The 22,700-nt window shown below is 36.4% G+C and overlaps 3 protein-coding genes across 3 annotated transcripts in view; 2 read left to right on the top strand and 1 right to left on the bottom strand.

Moving 5' to 3' along the window:
* LOC107403301 (uncharacterized) overlaps positions 1 to 22,700 on the bottom strand; it is a 158,817-nt gene that overhangs the window by 116,446 nt on the left and 19,671 nt on the right. The gene's annotated exons all lie outside the window — the stretch shown is intronic.
* LOC107432710 (disease resistance-like protein DSC1) lies at positions 4,528 to 6,375 on the top strand. The gene is made up of 4 exons (XM_060817902.1): positions 4,528 to 4,718; positions 4,866 to 5,910; positions 6,017 to 6,272; positions 6,365 to 6,375. Exons 1-4 carry the CDS (start codon positions 4,528 to 4,530, stop codon positions 6,373 to 6,375), a joined length of 1,503 nt encoding a protein of 500 aa, XP_060673885.1.
* On the top strand, positions 8,138 to 10,044 carry LOC125418302 (pentatricopeptide repeat-containing protein At1g05750, chloroplastic-like). Its single transcript, XM_048463545.2, has 2 exons — positions 8,138 to 8,762; positions 9,125 to 10,044. The coding sequence occupies exon 2, from the start codon at positions 9,247 to 9,249 to the stop codon at positions 9,769 to 9,771; it is 525 nt and encodes a 174-aa protein (XP_048319502.1). The 5' UTR covers positions 8,138 to 8,762; positions 9,125 to 9,246; the 3' UTR covers positions 9,772 to 10,044.

The following is a 22,700-nucleotide window of genomic DNA, read 5'->3' as shown; positions in this document are numbered from 1 at the left end:
ACTCTCATGAACAAGATCTTCCATCCTTACTTGGACAAATTTGTGGTGGTCTATTTGGATGACATTGTCATCTATAGCAAGACGCTAGAGGAGCACATCCACCACCTACGAATTGTGTTCAAGGTTCTAAAGGATAATGAGCTTTACGTGAAGAGAGAGAAGTGCTCGTTTGCAACCAATGAAGTGTACTTCCTCGGCCATAAGATCAAGGATGGCAAGCTGCACATGGATGAAGCCAAAGTAAAAGCCATCCAAGAGTGGGATCCTCCAACCAAGGTGAGTGAGCTGCGATCTTTTCTTGGTCTTGTTAACTATTATAGGAGGTTTATCAAAGGGTATTCTGCCCTAGCCGCACCACTCACCGACCTACTAAAGAAGAACAAGACATGGAGTTGGTCCACCCAATGCCAACAAGCCTTTGAGAATTTGAAGGAGGCGATTATGAAGGAACCCGTGTTGGCATTGCCCGATTGCTCCAAACCATACGAGGTGCACACCGATGCTTCCGACTTTGCCATAGGGGGCGTGTTGATGCAAGAAAAGCATCCCATCGCATATGAAAGCCGCAAGCTCAATGACACGGAGAGGAGGTATACGGTCCAAGAGAAGGAGATGACCGCCATCATCCATTGCTTGCGCACTTGGAGGCATTACTTGCTGGGGTCTAAGTTCATGGTAAAGATTGACAATGTGGCCACAAGCTATTTCCAAACTCAAAAGAAGTTAAGCCCCAAGCAAGCTCGTTGGCAAGACTTTCTTGCCGAGTTCGACTACAAGCTCGAATACAAGCCCGGTACGGCCAATGTAGTTGCCGACGCATTAAGTAGGAAGGCCGAACTAGCATCGATAACCAAGTTCCAAGGGGAACTGCTCAACCTAATAAAGGAGGGCATGGACCGTGATGTTGTGGCCAAGCAACTCCTACAACTTGCCATGGAGGGCAAGACTAAGAGGTTTTGGGTTGAAGATGGCCTTCTCTACACAAAGGGGCATCGCATCTATGTACCAAGGTGGGGCAACATAAGGAGGAATTTGATCAAGGAATGCCATGACACCAAATGGGCCGGCCACCCGGGACAAAAGCGTACGAGAGCTTTGTTGGAGACCAACTATTATTGGCCACAAATGCGGGACGACATCGAGATGTATGTGAAGACCTGCCTTGTTTGTCAACAAGACAAGGTAGAGCAACGACAACCCGCAGGTTTATTGGAGCCACTACCAACTCCGGAGAGACCATGGGAGAGCATCTCCATGGACTTCATCATTAGCTTACCCAAGTCCGAGGGATGTAGCACTATAATCGTAGTAGTTGATCGATTCTCCAAGTATGCTACATTCATTGCCGCAACAAAGGAGTGCCCAGCTGAGGAGACGGCACGACTATTTTTCAAGCACGTGGTGAAGTATTGGGGACTCCCAAGATCAATTATAAGTGATCGAGACTCAAGGTTCACCGGAAGGTTTTGGACGGAGTTATTCAAGCTCATGGGCTCGGAGTTGCATTTCTCTACAAGCTTTCATCCACAAACCGATGGGCAAACCGAGCGAGCTAATGCATTACTGGAGCTATATCTACGGCACTTTGTGAGTGCCAATCAACATGATTGGGCAAAGTTGCTAGATGTTGCCCAATTCTCCTACAACTTGCAAAGGAGCGAGTCCACCAATCGGAGTCCGTTCGAGTTAGCCACGGGGCAACAACCACTCACTCCACAAACACTCGTTACCAAGTATGGAGGAAGGAGTCCTGCCGCATTCAAGGTCGCCAAAAGTTGGCATGAACAAGTGGACTTAGCAAGGTCGTACCTTCATAAGGCCACCAAGAAAATGAAGAAATGGGCGGACGCCAAAAGAAGGCACGTGGAGTATCAAGTGGGAGACTTGGTGTTCATCAAAATTCTTTCATCCCAACACAAGTCTACCCGAGGGCTACACAAAGGCCTTGTTCGCCGATACGAGGGACCTTTTCCAATCGTCAAGAAGGTGGGCAAGGTATCTTATAAGGTGGAGTTACCTCCTACACTCAAACTTCACCCGGTCTTCCATGTAAGTTGTCTGAAACCATACTACAAGGATGAGGAAGACCAAACAAGAGTCCAAGCGAGCACCAATAGGGGTCTACAACACTTATGACCAGGATGTGGAGAGCATCTTAGCTGATCGAGTAGTTCGTGGAAGGGACAACCATCCGAGTCATGAGTACTTGGTGAAATGGAAGGGACTTCCCGATAGCGAAGCAAGTTGGGAACCTGCTATCGCGCTTTGGCAATTTGAAGATCATATCAAGAGGTTCCATGAAGCAAGCTCGACGAGGACGTCGACGGCATAGGTGGGGGAGAATGTCACAGTTGGGGCATTTCATCAAACACTTGGTGAGCATTCTCTCCATTTTGGGCCTTACAATCCATTTTGGGCCTTACAATGGGCCAAGAACCTAGAGTAGTGTAGAATTCTCTAGAACATTATGGAGAACTCTAGGTCAAGCCATGTACATATCCATTTCTAGATGTTTCTTTAGATATTTTTTTAGATATTTTTGTAAAGGAGGTGGGAAGGATCTAGACACCCATTCTCCACCGTAGGATCAAAGCAATTATAGCCGTAGGATTAGACTTTGTGTGCCTATAAATAGGTGGAGGCCTCATTTGGCCAAACCATCCAAGGATCCAAGAATCCAAGAATTCCCACCTTCACTTGTAAAGCTCTCCTCTAAGCAATATTTTCATTCTCCCAAACTCTCTTTGTGCTCTAGCTTTCTTTGCTTAGCTTTCTCTTTTTGTGAGCAAAAGGCTTACTTAGTTGCAACAAAGGGTCGGAATAGCAACTAAGGCCGTACGGCTTGAAGGGTAAACAAACAAGTCCGTGACAATAGCTCCCTCAGAAAAAATAAGTGTATCATAAAATATTTTGTTTGGCAACAAAATAATTATTTATTGTCTAGAAATCTTAATCATGTTTCTTTTCCTTTTACAAATACATAATTTCAATGTCACTTTTTACATTTGCAAATAAGAGTTCTGACTCTCTATTTTAGCCTTCTTGTAGTGTCATCTTCCAGTGCTATTGCCTAGCTTGCAGCTTTCTCTACAATTTCTCTCACATGACACAGGATAAATTTAAGTGACATATAGCTACAAAATTACATCCAGGCATATATATTGGTGGTCAAATATTGTTTCTTTTTTCTTTTTTTTTTAAGGCAATTAACCAGACAAACATGCTTCCTATTGGACGTCACTTCTATGTCTGTTCACATGATTACTTTGGTCGTCTACTTGGCATAAATTCTTATGTTGTTCAAAATTTTTAGATTGTATTTAATTGAAAATCAAGTGGCAAATTAAGTTTTTGGGTAATTATATATTTGTTATGGCCGAACTATAAACGATTTTGTTTTTTCAGTCTGTAATGTGTCTAGTGCAATGCCAGACTTTAAAAAAAAAAAAAAAGAATAAATTATATATTATATATTAATATTTTATACTTTTAAAAAAATCATATAGTGAAATATTTTTTTATATTGCTATAACTTCTATGGTTTGATACATTTATGATTAAACTATTAATTAAGTCATTGACATTTAATTCATAAATTAACATTAATTAATTTTCAAACTAAATTGTAGTTATACATATATGTTTGCAATTACATATAATGGTTAAATTTTTTGTAATAATATTTAAATTAATTATAAATAATTTTCAAATTACAAGAAGTGTACGTTAAATTAATTTCTACTTTTTTATCTAATTAATGGAGATAAGTTAATATGATTAAATTTGTAGAAGAAACTAATAAAATATATTTAATCATAATTTTTGTTATCAAGTAAAACTAATTAGATATGATGCTCAATTTCTTTTGGATGTTATATTGTAAATTATATTCAATTTAAATAATTTAACTATAATGTATTGCCCCAAAAAAAAAAAAAAAAAGCTATGAAATAAAATGAATTCATTTTTTATTAAAAAATTAAACTCCTCCTAAAAAATTTAAGCAACTGAAATTTTTAAAGGAAACAACAAAATTACAAAATCTGATAACTCCACAAGACCTCCTACATATTGCATTAAGTATACTGCACATATTAAAGTTGCTAAAAAATAAACAAAAGATAGTTCAAGAACTAAAATATTTCTAAAACTAGAAATTAAGGACTAAAGTACAAAGAAAAAATAAAATAAAATAAAAAAATGAAGAACTATTTTACTTTTATTTTACTTTTTCTTTTTTTTTTCTTTTTTTTTTTTTTGTGGAGGAGGAAAAGTCCCCTGTTTCTGAAAAACAAAAACAGAGTGTCTTATGCTTCTTACAATACGTTTGTGATTGATTTCTTTTATGCTTTTTACAATGCGTATGTGATTGATTTCTTTATTTATAGGGTTGAGCACGAGTTAGTTCAACAAATTGTTGGAGATGTTTTATCGAAATTGTGTAAATTCCAGTTAACAGATTTTGGACATCTCATTGGAATTGAAGACAATATCAAGAAAATTGAATCATTATTAAGCATTGGCTCAATGGATGTTTGCATCATAGGTATTTGGGGCATTGGAGGTATTGGCAAGACCACCCTTGCTAGCATTATGTTTCAAAAATATGCATACTCTCATTTCGATGATCATTGCTTTCTTAAGGATATTCTGGAAGGAGCTGATGCATATCATTTGAGAAATGAACTTCTTTCTCAGTTAGTAATGATAAAAATGTTGTATGTACTGACACCCCAGCTATAGGATCAAGATTTATTCAGGATAGATTACGCTATAAAAAGGTTTATTTTTTTAGATAATTTGAATGGAAGCAGCACCAAATTAAAAGCTTTATTTGGTGAGTATCATTTTGCTATTGGAAGCAGAGTCATTGTTACAACAAGAGACGTGCAACTGCTTAGGAAAGTAGGCGCTAAAACTTTCGAGTTGAAGGGGTTATCTGACTTTGATGCTCTCAAGCTCTTCTGTTTCCACTCTTTTGGACAACATTTACCTGCAACAGGTTATGAGTCTTTATCAAAAGGAATTGCAGATTATGCCAGGAGCAATCCATTAGCTCTTGAAGTCTTGGGTTTTTCCCTTAATTCCAAAAGCGTTAAAGAATGGGAAAGTGCATCGAATAAACTGAAAACATATCTGAATCCTGACATTCAAAATGTGTTGAGAATAAGTTCAGATAAATTAGGTGACAAAGGCATCCAGGATATATTTGTTGATACGGCATGCTTCTCTACTGGTGAAATGCTTAGGGAATATTTAGAAAGCATACTAAATTGCACTGAGCATTTTGATGCAGCAAAAGGAATAAGTGCTCTCGTTGATAAATCCTTACAAATTGAATGGCAATATCCTTCAAGAGGAGCATTTTTGGAAAAGCATGACTTACTACAACAAATGGGCCACAGGATTGTTTGTGATGAAAATAAAGATTTAGGAATTCGTAATAGACTCTGGAAAGCTAAGGATGTCAGCCAGTGGCAATATCCTTCAATAGCAGCTAAGGATGTCAGACAATGGCAATGTCCTTCAATAGGAGCATTTTTGGAAAAGCATGGCTTACCACTACAAACGGGAAAGGGGATTGTTTGTGATGAAAACAAAGATTTAGGAAACCATAATAGACTGCGGAAAGCTAAGGATGTCAGCCAACGGCAATATCCTTCAAGAGGAGCATTTAAAGAAAAGCATGGCTTACTACCACAAACCAAAGAGTCAGGAAAACGTAATAGACTGTTGAAAGCTAAGGATGTCAGCCAATGGCAATATCCTTCAGTAGGAGCATTTTTGGAAAAGCATGGCTTACCACTACAAACGGCCCAGGGGATTGTTTGTGATGAAAACAAAGATTTAGGAAATCGTAATAGACTGTGGAAAGTTAATGATGTCTGCCGTGTGTTGGAAAGAAATACAGTAAGTGCAAATACATATTGATTTTGTCCATATAAATATTTTAGTTAATAAAATTTCTTTCATTTTTAAATAGTATCCTTATACATGACAATGATTTGAATGCCAGGGAACATCTACAATTGAAGGCATATCATTGAATTTGGGAGACCTTGAAAAGGACATAAAATTGAGCCCTACAGCATTCTCAAAGATGTACAATCTAAAATTTCTTAAAATAATGCATTCCAATGGCGGAGGTTTCCATATGGTCATGAAAGAATATTGCAAAACGGCACCTCCTGGGTACAAAAGCATGCCTGACTCTTTTGATTGTGGGTGCAAAAGCATACATATTCCTGATGGGCTTGAGTCTTTTGTTTCTGGTGAGATAAAATATTTTCATTGGGATTTATACCCTTTGAAATACTTGCCATGTTTAAATACAGAGAATCTTGTTAAACTTACTATGCAACAGAGCCAACTTGAGCTGCTTTGGAACGATGCCCAGGTATGCATGCTTCATTTAGTTATGTGTATATATATATATATATATATGTTGTATTAGAGATGAAGTATAGTTTAATTAAAAAGTATATGCATAATCCCTTTTTTTTTTTTTTTTTTTTTTTTTTTTTTTTTTGGGTTGTGAGCGACAGCCACTTGAGCTCAAGAAGTTAAAGAAGATCGATCTTAGTTTTTCTAAACACCTTATTAGAATACCAAACTTGTCTCGGGCTATAAATCTTAAAGATATAATTCTTAAAGATTGTACAAGTTTGGTTCAAATTCCTTCATTTTTTCAGAATCTCAACAAGCTACAGTTACTAGATATGGCAAATTGCAAAAATCTGGAAGATGGCATAGAATATCTTCCAATCAACCTAAGAGACTTGAAAATGGGTGGGACAGCAATTAGAAATCTACCAGAAAGCATTAGGAAGTTGAAATATCTAACTGTACTGGATCTTCATCATTGCAAAAACCTGAGAAAGATTCCAGAAATCTCAAATCATAAAGAAGAGTCACCCGAGTCAATTGAAAATCTAACTGAGCTCAAATGTTTAGATCTGAATCGGGGCCATAAGAGTGAGTTTCTCCCAAACAGCCCGTGTGAACTATTGCATCTACAAAAGTTGATCCTTGCAGAATGTTCATCACTTGAAGAACTGCCTCCGCTTCCACATGGTTTGAAAGAATTAAATATAGCAAATTGTGAGAGGTTGAAATCAATAGCAGAGCTTCCATCATCTATAAGTTATTTGGATGCAGACAACTGCACATCGTTGGAGACAATATCAAGTTGGGGGTCTCCACCCAAACCACCTTTTCGCGGTCGTAATCACAATTATACGTTTAAGAATTGTCTAAAACTGGATGAGGACACACGCAACAACGTAATTGCTGACCGAGCACGCCTTCTTTCATTGTCCAGTCAAGATGATGTATGTATATTTCTCTCTCCCCAAATCTATATCTATATATGGTTTTTTTGAGTGACTTGGATATTAATTTCTTCTCCATATATCATCAGGCATGGCGTTTTGTTCATATCATGTATCCAGGAGATGAAATCCCAAAATGGTTCAGCTATCAAACAGATGGTGGGAATTCAACCAATATCCATCTTCCTCCAAATTGGTTTAAATTGAGATTGAGATTAAGATGGAGATTTGTTTTTTGCATTGTTTTTTATGATATTAGTTATCAATACTTGGATATTGGATACGAATTCGGTTTCAAAACCAGTGATGACCGTCTTTACAAATATGGTGATCGGTTTCACTCTGGTTTTCTTGGAGCCACTAATTCAGATCATGTGTTTATTGATTCCAAGTATTTGTATAATTCTGATAAGAATTTGTCAGATGTGTTTGGGCCAAACTGGTCCTCCATCTGTAGCAACATTACACAGGCTTCTTTTCGGGTATTTTTTAAGGACGAGAAGGATTCCTATGTGGGCAAGATAAAAAAGGTTGGGTTTCGGTTCTGTAATGCTGAATATGGGTTTGAGGAACTAAATGTAGAAAGAGCCAGTTCTAATCAACCAAGTGGACACCAACACGACGGCGACTCACTTCCTTACAATAATTCCAAGAGAATAAAGTTTATGGGACAATATATTACCGTATCTCTTCCAAATAAATTAGGTAATTAATCATTTTACATACATTGCTATACTTTCTATATAAATATATTTTTTACAAATTAATAATACTTTCGAATTTAACTAGGGAAATCTAAAAAAAGGTAACTGGTAAAAAAACATGATAGAGATAGAAAAGAAAAAAAATAAAATAAAATCTCTCAAATAATTATGTATTTAAAAGGCTTTTTCTGGTTGATTGGAGTATATTCTTAGGAAATGAAATACAATACATGTTAACTTATTTTGTTTTTATTGACTTCCGAGTGTTTTATAAAATACATAAGCAAGGATAGTTAAACTATTTTTTTCCTTGTAATTTTTTGTGTTATTATCTTCCAAAATATTTGTGAATATATATGTCAACTCCTAAAGGCTTGGGTGGAGGTTTTCAGAAGGGGAGTGAGCAGGAAGAAAAACAAGTTAACGATTGAGGAAGTGGTGAAGAAGATTGCCGTTGCTATTGGGAGGCTCTTGAGGTTTTGTTTGTTTTATCGGATTGGCCAGGTCAGGACTAATCGCAGTCCCAATGGGATATATGGGAGCAAAAATAATGAATGGGACAATTTATTCCAAAGGCAAAACTTATCCCACCGGAAGGGGACTTGATTGAGCCATCCATTCCCTTGGGTCATGCTGGGACAAGCTCTCGCTGCAACATGCTCTCTTGCTTAAACGTGCTCTCTCGTCAGAATGTGCTCACTCTGCAGCTCTCCCATTGAAAACCATGGTGGGTTATTCTCGATCCAGACCTCTTCTTCTTCGATCCGCTTTGTTTTTCTTCTTCTCCTTCGATCTGCCTTCTTCTCCTTTTTCTTCTTCATTTTTTATGTGATTTTTTTTGCTGGATGTGACTTTTCATATGATTTTTATTTAAGTCCTGAATCATAATGGATTATTCCTTTTTATCTTTACTTTGGTGGAGTACAGTACCAATCCTAAGCACCCATCATACTAGACAGCAATCAAAATTTTTTATAAAAAAACAGGAAGTAATAACTTATTTATTTATTTTTTATCTAAATTTTGGTCTTAATTTTTCCTCTGGATATTCTCTGTTTTGGAGCTTCGCTTCATGGTTATGCTCGGAAGTCGGGGTTGTATAGAGACAATGTGATGGTGGGCACGCCGATTGTTGATATGTATGCCAAGTGCGGTCGCATGGATTTCGCTAGATTGGCTTTTGATGATAGCGTACGTTGATTGATGGTTATATGAGAAATGGGGAGGTTGAGTTCGCCGTTGAGATGTTTGAAGAAATGCCTCACAGAGATGGAGTTTCTGTCAAGCCTAGAATTGAGAATTATGGTTGTATGGTGGATCTCTATAGCCGAGCAGGAAGGATGGAAGATGCATTACATGTAATAGAGAAGTTGCCAATGGAACCAAATGAAGTTGTGGTTGGGTCATTGCTAGCTGCTTGTAGGATTCATGGTGATTTTAGCTTAGCTGAATGGTTAATTAAGTATCTCTTTGAGTTGGATCCTGGAGTTGACTCCGATTATGTGATCCTTGCGAACATATATGCCGCAGTTGGAAGATGGGACGGTGCAGGCAAAGTTAAGAAGACAATAAAGGCCCTTGGAGTACAGAAGACACCAGGACTTAGCTCAATAGAGATTGACTGCAACATTCATGAATTTGTGGCTGGTGATAAGTTTCATGTTGACACAGAGTGTATATATGAAATGATAAGAGTATCTTTCTCTGGAGCTAAAAGTATGTGGATATATTCCTGAAAACATTGGAAGTAACCGTTATGAAATTGATTGATACTTTTTGATACCATATATACTACCAATGTCATTCCCTAGAACTAAATCCCCTGTGTCTATTTGTTATGCTTTGTTGGTTATTCTAAATGGGTCATTCTATACGGAAACTAGAATAATGTGACCTTAGCAATGGTGCACGAATTCCTTCCTCTAGTTTCTAGCTCTGTCCGGTTCCCTCTTAACAATTGGTTTTACCTTTTTATAATTCTAGTTATATATGAAGTTAAATTATTTTTATTTTAGTTAATTGATATTTGCTAAGTTTTCTCATACACTGCGTTTGGCAAGAAAGAAAACAGAGAAAAAAAAATGAAATGTGAAAGAAAGAGAGAGAGAAAGACGAAGAACTTTCTACTTCTATTATTGATGTTAACTGATACAACTGTCTTACATTTTCATTTATATTAATAGAAAAATAAGAGACTTTAATACTGTACAACTGATTGCACATAAGCTCGGCTACAGAAAGAAAAACATAAAAACAATCCTATTTTGCCACGTGTCTAAAACAAACCAGATTTCCAATATTCCCCCTCAAACTGAAGTTTGTCAATCTGAACAAACTTAAGTTTGCTCAAACAATCAGCAACTATAACAACATTCCCTCTCAAACTGAACCAACTGACAGTATATTACTTCAAACAACCATAAGAGCAAACCAGCTCAACATATTTATAGTTGAAAGCCTTGAACAATCATAACAGCAACCTAGGTCAACACATTTGTGATATTAAGTTTGGAACGCAGATAAAGGAATCTTGAGGTTCCTAATGCTTTTGTAAACAGATTTGCTATCTGCTTTTCTGTGGAAACATATCTAATTTCCATAAACTTTTCTGAGACTTTATCTCAAACAAAATGCAGATCTAGCTCAATATGTTTTGTTCTTTGATGTAGTACTGGATTATAAGCCAAAGCTGCAGCACTCATACTATCTGTCCAAATAATTAGAACAAAAAATTGTAACTTTAACTCAGATGACAGATTCCTTAACCAACACAGTTCTACAGTAATATGAGCAACAGATCTATACTCAGCTTCTGTAATTGATCTAGCTACAACAGCTTGTTTCTTTGAGCACCAAGAAATAAGATTAGAACCTAGAAAAATGGAATAACCATTGATTGACCTTCTGTCATCTCTATCACTTGCCCAATCCGAATCTACAAAGGCATGAATACAAAATTTTGTTGAAGCTTGTATCTTCAAACCATGACAGATTGTACCATTTAAGTATCTTAGCAATCTTTCGCAACTTTGCCAATGTGTTGATGTTGGTGCTCGAACAAATTGACTTAACTTGTTAACTGCAAAATATATATCTGGTCTTGTTAAGGTGAGGTACTGTAAAGCACCAACAGTACTCCTATAAAGCTCAGGATTAACCAAAATATCACCATGTTGTAATGACAATGGTTTGTTAGCCAACATAGGAGAAGGACAGCTCTTAGCATCTTCCATCTTGGTCTTTTTAAGCAGATCCCATATATATTTGGACTGAGTCAACAACATACCATTATGATTTCTTACTACTTCAATGCCTAAAAAGAAACTTAGATCACCTAAGTCCTTTAGAGAAAACTGAGCATTCAAACTAGTAATAAGCTGTTGAATGGCCTCTAAACTTGGTCCAGTCACTATAACATCATCTACATATACAAGAACAAGAAGATATATTGTTTGTGTTCTCAAGACAAACAAGGAAGAATCTGCTATAGAATTCACAAAACCTTTCTGCAGCAACACTCCTCTCAACTTATCAAACCAAGCTCTTGGAGCTTGTTTCAAACCATACAAGGCTTTGTACAACTTATAAACATGTGAAGGTGCTTCTTTACTTTCATAGCCTTGAGGTTGAAACATATAAAGTAACTCTTGTAAATCGCCATTTAAAAAGGCATTATTAAAATCTAGCTGCTTTACTGGCCAATTAAGAGAAACAGTAAGACTCAAAACTAACCTTATGGTTGCTGGTTTAACTACACGGCTAAATGTTTCATTAAAATCAAACCCTGGTTGTTGATGAAAACCTTTGGCCACTAGATGAGCTTTATATCTTTGTCTGGAACCATCTACATTCCTTTTTATTCGAAAAACCCACTTATGACCAACAATGTTCATGTGAGATGAGTATGGTACCAAAGTCCATGTACCATTTTTCATCAAAGCTTCATATTCAAGATCCATTGCTTCTTTCCACTGTGGCTGTTGGAGAGCTTCTTGAACACTTGTAGGTTCTATATCAAAACTATCATAAGGAGCTGTCAAACATTTAGGTTTGAATATACCACTTTTAGATCTTGTCTGCATTGGATGAATTGAGCAGCATTTTTGTGATGCATGGGGCACTATATTTGTGACTTGTTGAACCATCTCAGGATTATGAACTTCAAGCGGTAAATGTAAAGAAACATCATGAGGTTATGAACCACCAGCAAGCTGTATATCAAAAATACTATTAGGATTAAGAGAAGCATGTGAAGTAGTAACAGGTGAAGACTCCTGAGCTGACTGTGATCTGTTAGAGGTAGAAGAAATAGGATCACCATTGAGTGGAGAAATTTGAGTAGCAAGACTAGTCAAAACAAAGTCATTATTGTGATTAGCATGACCAGTAGAACTTGTGGAATCAGTGTGAAGATTTTCATCAGAAACAAGAGTAGAACCAAGTTGTCTAACAGAAGTAGCAGCAGGTGATGGAGAAAATGAAACACTTCTTAACAAAACAAGTGGAGCATCAAAATAAGTTGCTCCAACAGTTTCATTTGCAGCCTTGGAGAAAGAAAAACCATGTTGAAAAGGAAACTCAGTTTCATTAAGACGAACACTTCTTGATATATAAACTCTTCCAGATCTGTCCAAACATTTATAACCCTTGTGACTGTCACTATAGCCAAGAAAACACACTTGAAGTATGAAAATCAAATTTGTATTTGTTATAAGCTCTGAGGAGTTGAAAACATGCACAACCGTACACCTTAAGAAACTCATAATCTGGTACCTTATCAAATAACATCTGATATGGACTTTTGTAATCCAAAAGTGAAGTAGGCAATCGGTTTATAAGATAAATAGCTATACTAAAAGCTTCCCACCAATATGTCAAAGGCATATGAGCTTAAGAAAGTAAACATAAGCCTACCTCAACTATGTGTCAATGCTTTCTTTCTACTCTTCCATTTTGCTGATGTGTATGAGGACATGAGTGTTTAAACTGAATACCAAGACTTTGCAAATAAGGTAGAAAAGCCCTATATTCTCCTCCACAATCAGAAAATAAGCAGTTCAGTTTTGTATTGAACATTCTTTCAGTCATGACTTGAAACTGCTTAAAGGCACCAAGGGCTTCAGATTTTAACTTTGGAGGATAAACCCAAGTAAACCTGGAAAAATCATCCACAAAATGTATATAATATCGAAAACCTTTCTTTGATACCATAGAAACTGGGCCCCAAATGTCAGTATAAACCAACTCAAGTGGAGACTTGGCTCACGTATCAGATAAATGAAAAGTACACATATGACTTTTTCCATACCGACATGCCTTACAGAAAACTGAATTTTTATTGAATTGTAATTTCGGTTTGTACAAAGAAATCACCTTCTTTATGACAGAAGATGATGCATGACCTAATCTCTAATGTAACACTTCCAACTGAACAGCAACTGTATTAGCAACTTGTAAATTGTCATACTATTAACACTTTTACAAGAATTACAATCATCAGTAACAGAATCATGTTCACTGTTACATGCAGCTTTATTTTGACTACTAACTATAGAGTCTTGATTATTAGAATCCAAAACACCAGACAAAACACATAGAGAAGTACTTTTAGCAGAAACTAGCTTGTGACAAGCTTGATCTTCACCAACTCCATCAGTCTCAGGTACTATAGTCAAGAGCCTTCTTTCTGAACTATAATAAGGAATTTGCAACTTGTATAAGCCTCCCTCAAGAGTTCCTTTGAGAACTATGATCCCACTCTGCTTGTCCTTTATCAAACATTCAACATCAGTAAATTCAGCTACAACACTATTATTTGAAGCTAACTTTGAAATACTAAGTAAATTTTTGGCAATTTTAGGAACTACCAAAACACCTTTAAGGAAGAGCTCATAGGCGGATGATGTAGAGAAGGAATCTTTTTATTACCTATACCCTTGATGTCAAGACCTTGTCCATTTCCAACAAACAACTTATTGGTGCCAACATATTCAGCTTGGTGAGACAAGTTATGACCATTGGAAACAACATGATTTGTTGCTCCACTGTCAAGATACCAGTTGGTATCTCCAATTAAAATTGGTGTGACTGCATAATTGGATGAAAGTTGACCATCACTAGAAATGCCACTATTAACAGTACTATTGATAGTACTGTTGAGATGCTCACGTGAACCAGGCATCATAGGCAAGATATAATTCTCACTTGATGAACCAAGACTAGTAGGTGCAAGACATCTAAATTCTTGTTGATTCACATAACCAACTCCTCCTTGAACACCAACCATAGAATCACCACTATTTGCTGGTGAGAAATATGAGCCAGTAAAATTGGAAGTGTGAAACTGAGAGGGCACACGACCAGAATTGAGATCAACTTTACTAGAGTATAGGCCAAAGAAACCACTGGTAGGGGTAAAAGCACGCTGAACAAGATGACTTTGAGTTGTACCAAAAGCATTCTAAAACCCAACATTACTTGGCAGACCAGCAGTATGAAAGACAAAACTCCCAGAGTTATAATAACAAACGTTTACAGTGTGTCCTATTTGGCCACAAATTTGGCATTGTGGTTCAAAAATCCTTCCACCTCTGCCTCTACCATGACCTCTTCCATAGAACCTCCCTGACAATCATTATAATAATTCCTTCCATAACCCCCATTATCAAACATATGATCACTCAGAACATGCTCAGAGTTTTGCATACGGTTTAAAGTGTTATAAGGTATAACAAAGGAAGAATTAGGCATCTTAGAGGCAGAGTTAACTAATTGCATTTGAGTATTGAATGCAGAAGCTAAAGTCGCAGAATTAAACATTGTCACTAAATTATTCTGTTCAATTTTGGATTCATAATGCACTAGATAGCCTTTTACCTCTTGAAGACTAGGAAGAGGAGGTTGACTAGTATAATTTGTATAAACAGTCTCCTACTCAGGGCCTAGGCTTGTCAAGATGCACATTACCAATTCTTTCTTTGAGACAACAAATCCAGCAGCAGTCATCTGATCGGAAATTCTTTTCATCCTCTTACAGTAATCGATAACTTTCATTGAGCCTGTCTTCATTGTCTGTAACTAACTTCGAAGCTGAAGAATAGCAATTTCAGATTTAGCAGCATAAGTTTCGGTAATTGTGATCCAGATTGTCCGGACCCATCCAAAACCCCTCACCAAAATCCTAGACAAGCCCTGATCCTATGGAAATACCACCGAACCTTCCAATGGAAAATCCGACAGCATATCCTCTAAGGAAAGGACTTACCACAAAATTTACCTGCACAAAGATACACTTCTATATGGTACCACCTTATCCCTCCCACCTTACTATAATAATTTCCACAGTGGCAGCACTTCGATAACAATTTATATATAAAACACATACGTATATATATATATATATGCAATAGGAATAATCAACTAAATAAACAACCAATTATACCTTTAATTATTCACGTCCGTCCACACCACCCACTGATTGCCATACATTTCAAATATTGTGTTACAAAATGTACCGATGCATAATATAAAAAGAAAAGTAAAACAATCATCACACCAACAACAATAATAATAATATAGCAATAGTACTAATATCATCTGTCATAGTTACTCAAAAGTAATCACTTGTACAAGAACTATCACATAATCACGGCTGTCCCAAGGATTATCTTACCCACCCAAAAGCTACCACTTATCCAAGGACTATTATACTCACCTAATGGCTATCTTTTTTGCCCGTAGGCTGTGATACTTGTCCGGATATATCATATGCTAATGATAATAATAGAAATAATAAAAATAATAAAAATAAAAATAAATAATGGCAATAATAATAATCATAATGATGATGATAATATTAGTAATAATGAAAATAATTGTAAACATAATTCTGATAAATAATAATTGTAATATTAATAACGAGAATGATATTAATAATAATAATAATAACAATAAAAGCAATTAAGTATAATGCTAGAAAATCAGGTTATGAATAGATAGAATAATACGAGATCAAATAATAATTTAAAATTCAAAAAAATATTATCAAATATACACTTGTATCAAGGGTACAAACGATACCCTCCAACATGTTGCGCAATCCATGATTCCAGCTGTCGCCAGCACCCTGCTACCGATACAGTCTGGGGTGGTTTCCTAGATTGGCCGTCCAATCCCCTGGACTCGTAGGCAACATAGTTATGAGGCTAACTCTTCATGGACCACATCGGATCATTGTCCCCGTACGGTGTGATACATACAAATATAATATATATATATATATATATATACACACAAAAGATACTTGATGCAAATACTATATACCAGTGGTGTCCTACGGTGCCCAGCGTCCCAAAGCATCATCTGACAGGGAGGTTAAAGAGAGAAATCGGCATACGGTCGTGTGGCATCCCACCACGCCGCTGCTTAAACCGTCATCCCGACCATGGAGGGGGACGACTATGGCTAATATCAAACTTGCCTGCTCTCGGTCTGATGGCAACTCACGGGAGACATTACAACCTATGCGCTAATCACATCCACAACTATAGAACATCGGTACGTGTATGGTGCATCGAAAACCTAAAAATATTTTATAACATTATATCTTTAAATATAATATAATATTATAAAATTTGAATTTTTATATGATACACTTAAATTTATGCACTTTTATAAAATTCACAAAATTTCATGCATAAATAAATAATTAAACACCTAAGTATAGTTTTGATCACAATAATTCAATATAATCAATTCCGCAAACCTTCAAATTAATTCATACTAAATGTCAATAGAACCACATACAATTCCACAAATAATTAAGCATATAAAGATACATTCTATTAGCTGTCATAACTTCACAGTAACCTCACAGTAAAGTTAATAATAATTTAACAGCAGTTTAAAATCTACAGCTTTCCAAATTTAAGAATATTAATTCAACCCGTATTTATGCAATTCAACACAATTGGACATCATCAATATGAATAGCAATTATTTAAACATCAAACATACATTTTTCAGATTACCATATTAAAATAATATTACTTTATCTAAAAATGGCATCTTTCAAAATACTCCATCACAATTCACAAATAAGGTGCCAAATGAAAGCTAAGGAGACGATGAGTGTAAAACCAACCTTCATTCGGCTCGAAACAATCAGAGTTAGCTGGAAAATAGCCGGGAAGTTTCGGCCAGACTCCCCCTCCACTCATCTCACCAATGGCTTGGAATTTGGGCAAATGGATGTCATTTTTGGAATTAGGGGGTCGAAAATTAAGGGGAGGGACCAACCTCAGGACCGATCGCCGCCTGAAAACTAGCCACCCACCACCTCACCGACCGTCGGCTTTGGTGTCGATCTCGGCCCGTCTGCCAGCCAACCGATGGGCGACTCGATGCTCGGGCTCGTCCAGCCGTGGGCCACCATGTTGTCCTACGCGTGTGGGCATGCGACGGCCAGAAGAGGCGTAGCAGAGAGAAAGAGCAACTGGCGAGAGTGAAAGGGAAGGAAAGAAGAAGAAGGAATCGGAGGGGGGGGGCTGTGTTTTTTCTTCCCACGTGGGGAAGAAGAAAAAAAAGAAAAATAAAAAGAAAATAAATAAAAATATATATAAAATAATAATATAATAATAATAATATAATATAATAAAACAATAATCATAATAATAAAATAATATAATATTTAATTGTCTGAAATGTGGCATTTTCTTGTCGTGACACATGGCATCCTTAATAATGCTACACATGGCATTGCTGTTCACGCACACTTACATATCGATGAATAGTAATAGCTGTCTCGGAAAAACTTCACAGGTCCGTAACTTTCCAACCATATGTCCAAATCGGGCATGCCACTAGTTTATGAGCTCGTATCAACGAGTACTTCACAACCATACATAAGCCAAAGCTCAATTTTACAAGAATAAAAAGTCAACTTTAGCCCCCTCGGACAATTCGGATCTCAACTTGTTTTACTCATAACTTTCAAACCGTAGCTCCATTTTTTATGTGCTACTAGTCTGTGGACTCGGGTCAATGCATACTTCGCAATGGTGCCTCGGTCAACCTAGAATTCTTGCCGAGTCAAAAAGTCAATTTGACCTTTCTCGGTCAACGACGGTCAACTTGAGAAATTTCCGGTGTACTTCAAGACGGGGTGTTACACAGATTCTCCTTGAGGTACGAAGACCAACGATGTACCCAAGTTCACTCACATTAATAGCATAAATTAACCAACCTTGCAGGAACTAATCTTGTAAGATCCAAATTTGTTGCTTAAGTGAATAAGGAATTAGGTTTTCTTCAGTAACCTCCTTATCGGAATTAACAAATGTTAGCAGAAAAATTGGCTCATCACACAAAACAAATTTGTCAAGTTTATAACCTCTAAGAATCAGTAGAATTTGTGATTTCCAAAACAAGTAATTTTCATCATCTAGCTTGATAATATTGCTAGGAAACGGAGAAACAGTAATCAAACATTCAATAGCTTGTCTGAGAAAATTTTTGCACCTTGACTTGTAGTTTCACTGGCCATGACTAAATTTAAGCAATCTGCCATTGTCGAGTCCTCAGGATCCTACTATCACAGCTCTGATACCATGCTAAGTTTTCTGATACACTACGTTTGGCAAGAAAGAAAATAGAGAAGAAAAACGAAAAATGAAAGAAAGAGAGAGAAAGACGAAGAACTTTCTACTTCTATTATTGATGTTAACTAATACAATTGTCTTACAGTTTCATTTATATTAACAGAAAAATAAGAGACTTTAATATTGTACAACTGATTGCACATAAGCTCGGCTACAGAAAGAAAAACATAAAAACAATCCTATTTTGCCACGTGTCCAAAATAAACCAAATTTCCAATAATATTTATGAAATACCATGTTATAATTTAATTTTAATTTACTACTAAAACAATATATTAATATAATTTATAGATGTAAAATATATCAATATAATTTATGGGTGTAAAAAAAAAAATTAAAATTTTGCATGTAAATATAAATATACAAATTTACAATTTTAATTAAATATAATTTTTTAATATAAATATATTATTTAACATTTTTACTTTTAAAAATAATTATTTCAAATAATTACAAAATAGTTTATTCTAGTTCAACTCTGTAACGTTTGCAACGTTTTTTTGATTTTGAATGATTTTGAATTAGTGGACTTTAATGGGCCTTTATGTGCATTATTTGTGGCCTTTCAACTTTCCAAACGTGGGTTTTGACTTGAAGGATGAATTTTTAGTAAAAAACAAGTTTTTGGAATAATAATTCACGATGGAAGAATCAATTTGGAAAGAAGAAAAAGAGAAAAATTAGTTTTCTGCACATTTTGGTTAGTAAGTGTGGTAAAGATCAGGTACTCTGAAAGTTCGAGGGAAATCCAGGTGGTGTTTTATTTGAGATTTCGAATCCGTTGTATCCTAGGAGACTGCCGTCGGAAAACACCAGCACCGGTGAGACGGGAATAGTCTTAAGGACACTGTGGTACCACACAGGCCTCGGACCAATATTTCAACAAACAGATCAAATTTAGAAAAATACAGGTTCCCAATCTTTTTTATTTATTTATTTATTTATACATGCCTATGATTTCATCTCTTTATTATTATTGGGTATGAAAGCAATATATTTATATATTTTATGTTTTTAATTTCTTATCTTCAAACCCATATACAACTTGGTGAGGTGCTTCTATTTTAATTATTTATTTTGTTTTATTCTAGTAAATTTGATGCCCATGATTTTATGATATTTAGAGTTTTCAAATTTTTTGTGTATCATGTTTGAAAAATGAAAAAAATAAATAAATAAATTTGTTTCCTGTGGGTTTGAAATTTTTTGGGCAATATTTAGTTTTGTTTTAAATCAAAATTTTTTCCTAAAATTGAGTTGCCCATGAAATTCTAAACCTTTTGGTGTTTTTCGGGCAATTTTCTGGTGCCGGAATAGTGTAAAAAGCAAGAAAAATAGTGAACCGGGTCAAAATATCCGTTTACCTATGAAACGGGTTGAAAAAACCCGGCTGGAGGTTGAAGATGGGTCAAAAAATGGTTAACGAGTCGGAAAAAATGGGTTTGGATAGATTTCTCGATCAGTGGGCCTGAATTCTAAAATTTAATGGACCTGGTCCAGTTCCAAAGCCTAGCCCATGGTTAGAACAGGCTACTATTCAGCCCAAGCCCAGTCCAGCCCAGGCCCAATGAAATTCGCCCCGACTGGATATGCCACGTGTCGCTGTAAGAGAGCTCCACATGGCAATATGAAACGACGGCACATGGCTTACCGTTGCGAGGCCACGTGTCGTACAGTAGTGAAGCCACTTGACGGTCACCACATCTCCACGTGTCGAATTCCATGGGAGTAGGGATGTCAACGGGGCGGGGCGGGGTCGATTTTTAAAATCCCGTCCCCATCCCCGTATGGGATTTTTTATCCCATCCCCGCAATTTTCTCCGTTTTTTTAGAAGCGGGGCGGGGACGGGGATTCCCCAATCGGTGGCGGTGCGGGGACGGTTTCCCCATTTGTTTTTTTTCATATAATTAATATAATTTTTTTTGATAAATTTATATTAAAAAAATTTCTTCTATAAGCAAAATATAAATAAAATGACCAAAAATATAATAAAAATACAATAAAAGACATCAAAGTTCAAATTTATAATTTTAATAACATACATTCTCAAAAAATACAATATAATATAATCCAAATACATAAACATAAAATTTATAAAAATACACATGCACACATAATAAAGTTTTACTTCTCGTTTCCTTAAGTCTCCATGAGAGAATGTTCCGTAAGAGTTGATTGCTACAAAAATAGACAAAAATATTAAATAATATCAAAAAATTTTAAACAATTTAATATAAACATTTTTTGTAATAAATAAATTCAATTTACCTCCTCATCAATTTCTATGTCACTCATAGTAGAAGAACAAGCTCCAACATACGGTGAAGAAGATGAAGCTAACAAAAATGAGATTAATTAGTTAACAATAAATACAAAAATTATTAAACACAAAAAAATATAAAATTTAATTTTTCATACCATTAATTTCAGCCCATAACCAATCGAATAAGTTTAATTTTAATTTTCAAAATATTAAAAAAAATATTTAAAAAAAAAAGGTAATATATACGGGCCGGGTTCGGGCCGGGGTCTTTAATACCCGGTCCCGGCCCATCCCCGCTTCAGGTCTAAGAGAGTAAGCCCAAGCCCGCCCCGTCACCCCGTTTTTGCGGGGAAAAACCGCCCCGTTAGGGGCGGTGCACCGCGGTTTTGGGGATGGGCGGGGCAAATTGACATCCCTACATGGGAGCCACATGTCGGCCTTTACTAGTGCCACGTGTCGACCTATTACAGGTGACACGTGTCACATTCAAATGTGCTAAGGATGATCCACATGTCGTCTATTGCAGATGACACATGGCCGTTTGAAAGTGTGGCACGTGCCATGTGTCGGTCTTTAGTGCGACACTCGGCAATGAACAGTGAACAAGTGAACAGTACGTGTGAACAGTAATTTTTGTAATGTATACAACCCTAAAAATCACATTTTTGTGTATTTTCCTTTTGAAAATTGGTTTAAATTAGTTTGTTGAAATAGAAATAACAACTAATTGATTTTTGTTTTTGTGAAAAATACAGGAATGGCTAGTGGAAATGTGCCTGCTGCACAAGTGCCTTCACAGACTCCTGTTTTTCAAGTGCCTCCACCTGCAGGCCATGCAGAAAGACCTAAGAAGTTTGATGGAGCAAATTTTAAGAAGTGGCAACAGAAAATGCTATTCTACTTGACTACTCTAGGCCTTGCGAGGTTCCTAATTGAGGACGAACCACCAAGTGATGAAACGAGTGATAAAGAAACTCTGATGGCGATGGATGCGTGGAAGAATTTCGATTATTTATGTCGGAATTATGTCCTGAATGGCCTATCTGATGCCTTGTACAGAGTGTATTGTGGCACAAAATCAGCAAAAGAGCTGTGGGAAACTCTGGACCGGAAATACAAGATTGAGAATGCAAGGTCCGAAAAGTTTGTGGTAGGCAAATTCTTGGACCATATGATGGTAGATATCAAGCCACTGATGAGTCAAGTACATGAGCTACAAGTGCTCATCCAAGAGTTTCTTGCAGAAGGGATGTTCATTAATAAAGCCTTTCAAGTTACTACAATGATTGAGAAGCTGCCTCCTAATTGGGGAGACTTCAGAAATTATCTTAAGCATAAAAGAAAGGAAATGGACATTTGGAAAGCTTCGAATAGAAGATGACAATAGGAGGTCAGATAGAAGATCCATGAAGGCTGGAATAAAGGCTAATGTTGTAGAGCATGGTAGTAGCTCCAAGAACAAGAAGAAACCTGGAAAGAGTTCCAAGTTAGGGCCTAAAGGAGGCATCTCCAAGAAAGCCAAGTTCCAAGAAAAATGTTTCAATTGTGACAAAATGGGTCACAGAGCGGCGGATTGTAGACTGCCGAAGAGAAAGAGGAAAATAGAGACAACGATGATGGAGCACATCATAAGAGAGGTTGATGAAATTGACCTAAGTGCTATTGTCTCTAAGATGAACCTAGTGGGTTCTAACCCAAGTGAGTGGTGGATAGATACAGGTGCAACCCGCCACGTGTGTGCAG

This window comes from Ziziphus jujuba, chromosome 6, assembly GCF_031755915.1.
Source record: "Ziziphus jujuba cultivar Dongzao chromosome 6, ASM3175591v1".
Taxonomy (NCBI): Eukaryota; Viridiplantae; Streptophyta; class Magnoliopsida; order Rosales; family Rhamnaceae; genus Ziziphus; species Ziziphus jujuba.
The sequence above is the reverse complement of the archived record's forward strand: the minus strand, read 5'-3'. Positions and strand labels throughout refer to the sequence as shown.